General features: G+C 35.4%; 2 protein-coding genes and 1 pseudogene across 2 annotated transcripts in view; 1 reads left to right on the top strand and 2 right to left on the bottom strand.

Moving 5' to 3' along the window:
- The window catches only part of plekhg4 (pleckstrin homology domain containing, family G (with RhoGef domain) member 4), a 221,232-nt gene extending 219,946 nt beyond the window's left edge, over nucleotides 1-1,286 (top strand). The window contains exon 26 of the mRNA XM_055154495.1: nucleotides 1,018-1,286. The gene's annotated coding sequence lies outside the window, so the exon portion shown is untranslated. The remainder of the gene's footprint in view (nucleotides 1-1,017) is intronic.
- LOC129409198 (uncharacterized protein DDB_G0271670-like) overlaps nucleotides 1-1,538 on the bottom strand; it is a gene marked incomplete at both ends in the record, with an annotated part of 1,958 nt that extends 420 nt beyond the window's left edge. Inside the window, 2 exons of the mRNA XM_055154497.1 lie at nucleotides 1-228; nucleotides 1,463-1,538. The exon at nucleotides 1-228 is cut by the window's left edge and continues 10 nt beyond it. Coding sequence (XP_055010472.1) covers nucleotides 1-228; nucleotides 1,463-1,538 — 304 coding nt within the window. The remainder of the gene's footprint in view (nucleotides 229-1,462) is intronic.
- A 667-nt stretch (nucleotides 1,539-2,205) lies between these two features.
- The window catches only part of LOC129409163 (uncharacterized protein DDB_G0271670-like), an 8,012-nt pseudogene continuing 2,717 nt past the window's right edge, over nucleotides 2,206-7,500 (bottom strand).

Here is a 7,500-nt window from a genome sequence, read left to right as displayed (position 1 = left end):
TACTACTACTACTACTACTACTACTACTACTACTACTACTACTACTACTACTACTACTACTACTATTACTACTACTACTACTACTACTACTACTACTACTACTACTACTACTACTACTACTACTACTACTACTACTACTACTACTACTACTACTACTACTACTACTACTACTACTACCACTACTATTACTACTACTACTACTACTACTACTACTACTACTACTACTAACTACTATTACTACTACTACTACTACTACTACTACTTACTACTACTACTACTACTACTTACTACTACTATTACAACTATGACTACTACTACTACTACTACTACTATTACTACTACTACTACTACCACTACTATTACTACTACTACTACTACTATTACTACTACTATTACAACTATGACTACTACTATTACAACTATGATTACTACTACTACCACTACTATTACTACTACTACTACTACCACTACTATTACTACTACTACCACTACTATTACTACTACTATTACTACCACTACTACTACTATTACAACTATGATTACTACTACTATCACTACTATTACTACTACTACCACTACTACTGCTACTACTACTACCACTACTACCACTACTATGACTACTACTACTACTACTACTATTACAACTATGACTACTATTACTACCACTACTACTACCAATACTACTACTACTACCACTACTACCACTACTATTACAACTATGACTACTACTACTACCACTACTATTACTACCACTACTACTACTACTACTACTACTACTACTATTACCACCACTACCACTATTACTATTATTACTACTACTCCTACTACTACTACTACACTACTACTACTACTACTACTACTGTACTTTTTCTCTGGAGTACACATTTTCTTCTGTACCTCTTTGTATTTTAAGTTGGAGTTTGTAATATCAGGTCATGTTGGTGAAAACTTCAACATGTTTGTGAGCCTCTGTAACTCTTGTCTTGTGTTTGTTGTGTTTGTTGTGTTTGTGTGCAGGTCCTGGAGCAGACACGGACACAGCACTGTTCAATAATCACTTTGAGTTTTTTATTGTTTAAATTTGTTGTTATTTATGTGTTGGGAGCTGCAGTTTGACTGGTCTGTTCTGTAAATATAAGCAGTCATAGTTCATAAGGACGATCTGTGTTTCCTCTGTTGGAGTTTTGCTCTTTAAGTCTCCATAGACGTAGCTTTGTGCCCGTTAACTGTACATGAGTGTAAATATCTGCGGCCGCTGTAACTTTCTACTTGAAAATAAACAAAACTTTGTGTAAAATCAGCTGCTGTTTTTATTTTACAGTTAGAATATTGTTTTTTAATTCATATTTCAGAGTGATGGTGTAAAAGAATGAAATGAACAGTGTATTTGTTTTTGTAGTAACGTTAGAAGTCAGTCCAAAAATTACTCTAAATTATTCTGCTGCATATCTGTTTAAAAGACTGCTACTACTACTACTACTACTACTACTACTACTACTACTATTACTACTATTACTACTACTACTACTATTACTACTACTACTACGATAACTACTAATACAACTACTACTAAGACCACTACTATTACTACTACTAATTCTACTACTATTACTACCATGACTATTACTGCTACTAATACTACTACTACCACTAATATTACTACCATTACTATTATTACTACTAATACTAGTACAACTACTACTACTACGGCTACTATTACTACTAATACTACTACAACTACTTACTTTTACTATTACTATTACTACTACTACCACTACTATTACTACTAATACTACTACAACTACTACTTTTACTATTACTATTACTACTACTACTACCACCTGTACTATTTCTATTACTACTACTACTACCACTACTATTACTATTACTACTATGACTACTGCAACTACTAATACTAATCCTACTACTACAACTACAACTACTATTACTGTCTTAAAAGATTAAGATGTGTCAAAACACTGCTCTTATTAAAAGTTTATCTTTTTATTAGTAAAATTAAATAAAAGTAAACGAGAAAAACAGTAGCCACGAAAGAGAGAAAAAGACAATAGAGAAAAATAGAGTTCTTTAATTTCAAAATATGTTACTTGTATGTAGCTACCAGCAAACAGCAAACATGGTAAATATATATATTTTTTTGTATTATTTTCAAGTATCGTATTTAGAGCCGAGCAATTTTCTCTCTTATTTTTTAGTTTTCACTGTGTTGATGAAGGACATGCACATGTTATTTGTCCGGTCGAGGGGGCAGGTCCCCACAGAAGAAAACCCTGAATAAACACAGAAAATACTGAGACAAAAGACGGTGAGCTTCAGTTCAGTGCAGCCTCACGTCATTGTATGTTTTTACAAAATAATCAAAAATACATTTTACAGTGAGTTTCACAATATACTTTGGTCTAATTACAATCTATTATTATACTGTCGATTTAACAATAATCTGGTTTAATTATACATAAGACTGACATGAACACTATACTGTCTAATCACCAGAAAAATGTGTATTTACTGAAACACATGTACATTTGTTTATATCCATACAATAAACAAGCTGAGTTTATTTCTTGAGTCTTAACTATTACAAAACTTTGTCTTTGTCTTGTGGAGACTAGCAGAACTTATAACAACAAACTAACATGGTCTACTTTTATAAAAACCACTCTAAACAACCCAAATAATATACAGTTCCAAATCATATACAGCCTCTCTCCACTGTATGAAAAGAAGCTGCACTGGACTTTTCAAGAAGGGCCCTGGCTGTGAAACCCGTGACTCACTTTCTAATCCAAACTCAACTCGTCCCTGTTTAGACTCGGCCTGTTCACCACACCAGACCACCAGACCATAACTGCACTGTCCCACTTTAATTATTTGTTTTTATTATATTCAACTTTGTTCTATAATAATGCTTTTGTATTTGTTTATTACTGTAAGGCGGTGAGGGCAGGACCAGGGCAAACGGGAGAGACGAGGCCTAGAGACCAAACGTCCCAACAACCACAGCCCACCACCGCTCCCTGTAACTTTTGTAGATAGGAGTTATTAGAAGATGTATTGCTTTGCCTTGAATGTTCCACAGTATGTCTTTAATCCTATACCTATACAGCTCTCTTCACTCAGGTCTCTGTGTTATTTGAGTTTATTGTTATTGTTTGTGTCTTTTTCTTTTTCTTCTAAAAAATACAGGGTTTACAAACATTCATAATAGATTCTACTGACACAGCTCTCATTATTATGTTACATATCTTATACATATATTGTTACATATCATATACATATATTACATCTCAGTGCGGATGGACAGAGTCAATGTCACTAACTGGATTATAAATAGGCAAGGCCTTTGATAAGAAAACACGTGACTTCTTCATAAACCTTTTCCTGTGGGCTGGGTTTGTGTTTGTAACTACAGAACTATCCAGAACTATCCAAGCCCGTAACAGGGCACATTTAAAACAGTCGGACTGTTTCTCAAATGGCCTTGTGTTTTTTCTTGGTTTGATCTGGGCGTGTTAAATCATCAGGTTTCATTCTCCATATTCTCCACAGCGCGTCTTCTGTTCTGGCCACTTATGCTTATTATTACAAACTTAGTATAATTAAAAAAATCAGTCAAGCCAATCAGCTAATTATAAGGACGTCTGAATCCAGGTTTTTCATGTAATAAGAACAATAGTGCTGAGAGGGTGAGACTATTCCTGTGTACCTTGTGCGTGCATCACTACAAACCTTTCAGCTGGGATTTAGAACATATCTCCGCTAATATGAGGTCAATTTAACACAACCCTAAGACATGAAGAATAGTGTTTTGACATCCAACCTCTCCACTGTAGCTAATATGCCTCTGAAATAATCGTAAAGTTCAGTTTCATGCTAATTTATCATTGATAGTTTATAGATTTTTTATAGCTCAGCTGAGAGCTGATGTCGTGACGCAGACCCAAACCAGCTTCTGCGGAGCTCAACAGGGTCCAGGTGAGGATCCACAGATTTAATTTGAATTATTATTATAATTTTTTATTTTATTTACTGTGACAATAAGCAGTCATATGTCATATCTAGAAATTTCTGTGCCAAGACTCAAACTTTATTGGTCTCAGGGAGGAGTTGATCCTCTTTTGTCCTTGTGTGGGCGGGGCTCACCCTTTTTAAGTAGAATCAACCCATCGGTAGAATCGAGGTGAGGAATCAAGTGAGAAGGGAGTCGTCTTCATTGTGACCAGAATGGTGAGTGATGAAATATTATATAAATAGTAATATAAATTAGGGGTGTCAAATTATCGCGTTAATTTCGATTAATTAATTACAGTCATATTTAGCGCGTTATGTTTTTTAATCGCGTTAATCTCATTTTTAATCTCTAACTTTACTGTTTCTGTATGCGAGTTGCTTTATTATAAAACCTGTTTTTATGTGTTGTTGGGACAACACAATCGCCTACAACTTAAATGTCACTGGTGAAAACAACCTGCATAGTAATGGTTGGACAGGTATTGCAAATATATTTTGTAGCAACAAAAAATTTTGACTTACCTTTTACCTTACCTTACATTACCTTCGTTTTGAATTTTATTTCTTTGGATTCTCAAATCCAGTTTCAGCACTTTTCACAGGAAATGACATCACCATTCCTTTTTTTTGTTGAGATGGGTGTAAATAGAAGAATCGTGTCCATTGAACTATTAACACCCATGGTGCAAATAGACACTCCGAAAGAAAATACGAAAACTTAAATAAACCCTCTTAAAATGTGGTCTTTCACATATAAATAAGTAATATAAAGAATAAATAAAGTACACATTCGACAGATACTTCATTACACATTAGCACAAAGTCACGTACACAGACAGAAAAGTACATAATAAAACAATGAAAGGTGTAAATCATTGGCCACGTTGACTCAAAGGGAATAAGGCCCACATCTTAGAATAACAAGTTAAGTCTTATCTCTTGAGCTCCTTTCCTCCATCATTACATAAATCGGTCCAAAACAGTCCGTGAAGGGGGGGTCAAGAGTAAATCAATGTAGGATCGCCACTGCTCTGAGGATTCCCTCATAGTATGTGGCCTGTTTAGTGGTGGTTAAGACCTTATTGCCTACAGAGCATTTCAATGACAAAATTGTTTTTCTCCTATGTTTCCTTCTATGGTTTTCCAAATTACAGCCTGAAGAGTGCTTTTTGGAACATGCTAAAGACCTCGCATTGTCAAGATTATCTTAGCAGCCTCAAAATAATAATATTTTAAAGTTTCTTAAAGGTGCTCAATGTAACAAAGTGCACAGTGTGTCCCTCATCTGCTTTTCTCATGGAGATGCTGTTTCCTTTGTGCACCTTTAAGTGACATTTTAATTGAATCACATTAATGAGACTGCTGAGACCATCAGTGTTAGAACTAGGGGTGTCAAATTATCGCGTTAATTGTGATTAATTAATTACAGTCATATTTAGCGCGTTAGGTTTTTTAATCGCTAACTTCTGTATGCGAGTTGCTTTATTATAAAACCTGTTTTTATGTGTTGTTGGGACAACAACACACACACACAAAAACACATTTATAAATTTTTTTATTTCGGTAATTCCACTCATTGCCGGAAACCCACACAAAACGCGCGCAGTAAGAGCGACGTAAACGTCGTCAGGTCGAAGAGCCAGTAGAACAGAAGCAGCATCGCACAGGTAAAAATGCATTCGTGTCTTGGAAATTATTCTCCCAACGTGAAATATAAAAGAAAATAACAAATATAATATTGCCTACAACTTAAATGTCACTGGTGAAAATAACCTGCATAGACTCATGATGTCTGCACTACTGTCCTATAATGACCTGCCACATGAGGGGACACGCACACAAACACACATAAACACTCACACACCTTCATCATCGTCATTAACCTGAGAACGCGCGGACCACGTTTCCTTCCGTAGTTACTGCGCGGACACTGACGTGCTCCCGTGCGCCGCGTGTGGATCGTGTTTTCTTGCGTAAACCGCGCTTCCTCCTGTGCGCCTCTAATCCAGAACTAACACCAAGACTAAAACCAGGACTAACCCAGTCCAGGACTAAACCAGGTCTAAACCAGGACTAAACCAGGCCTAAACCAGAACTAAAATCAGAACTAAAACCAGGTCTAAACCAGGTCTAAACCAGGACTAAAACCAGGATTAATCCATTCCAGGACTAAACTAGGACTAAAGTAGGACTAAAGCAGGTCTAAACCAGGACTAAAACAAGGACTAAAACCAGTGATCTCATATATAAAACATTTCTCTATCAATAATATTTTTAATATGGTTAAGGAAAGACTGGACTTTTTATTGTCTTTAAGTAGACAAAAGTTATTATGTTCAGATTTCCTCGTCTTTGCTACTTTACAGCAAACAGTTTCTTATTCATGGAGACTTAGGCTCAACAGCCAATTTGGAGAGATTTGTTAAACAATAAATGACTTTATAAAGTCACTTTTTAAAATCTATATCAGTCTTTTGATCTGCCACAATAATGTAATAATGAATTTAAATGAAAATACCTCAAATTGAAGGCTTTTCTCAGCAATTTTTAGGTGAGATTAAAATGAGATTAATTAGATTAATTAATTACAGATCATAATTAATTAATCTCTCAATTTTTTTAATCGCATGACAGCACTAGTTATAACATGTGTCCAGGACTGGGACCCACACCAGTAAAGTTACTTAATGCACCTTTGTTTTCCTCAGAATGAAGACATGGAACCTAACCCTGAGTCTGCTGAAATACTGAATCAAACGGAAGTAAATGTAAATTTAATAAGTAAGAAAATAATAGCCAAACAAATACTACACAAACCTAATCTGTTTGGTCAGCATGATGCCTCGGTGCCTTACATTGCGGGACACATTCTCAGTGTAGCAGAATCTGGTCCGTTAGATTTAATTGAGCCCTGTCATGAATTCAAATCATTTACAAACACAACAGAAGAAACGAAGATGACAAAGTTTGTGGATGAAGTTATTCGCTTTGGAGCTGCCTCTGTAAACAAACGGTCCAATGGCACAATACATTTTGGAATATTAAATGACCTACATGGAGAAATTTGTGGTGTTGTAGTTGATCTCAATGAGAGAGAAATATATGATAAAGAACTAAGGATTGGCATTGAAAAGAGGTTTGCGAATCATGAAGCAGCAATGAAATGTTTCCGACCTCCGCGATTTGTGGAAGTTCTCAATGATAATATTACCCGCACTGGAAAGTTTGTGATTGAGGTAGATATAGTTCCTTGTCATACAATTACCCAAGACATACTTTTTTATACTTTTTCGCCCAAAACAAAAAAAAAACAGTTCTTTGTTAGAGATGGAAGCAGCTGCAGAGACCTTCTGGCCCCAAACTCATCTGACAAAAAACATAAAGACCACCAGTGGTTTGTGGAAAATATTAAAATTTTATCAGAACTCAGAAAACAAGTGGAAGAGAAGCAAGAAAATGGTCTGAATG

The sequence above is a fragment of the Boleophthalmus pectinirostris genome, unplaced genomic scaffold (genome assembly GCF_026225935.1).
Source record: "Boleophthalmus pectinirostris isolate CB_2022bp ecotype Guang Dong unplaced genomic scaffold, ASM2622593v1 HiC_scaffold_19, whole genome shotgun sequence".
NCBI classification, from domain to species: Eukaryota; Metazoa; Chordata; class Actinopteri; order Gobiiformes; family Gobiidae; genus Boleophthalmus; species Boleophthalmus pectinirostris.
This window is presented reverse-complemented; position numbering and strand designations above follow the sequence as displayed.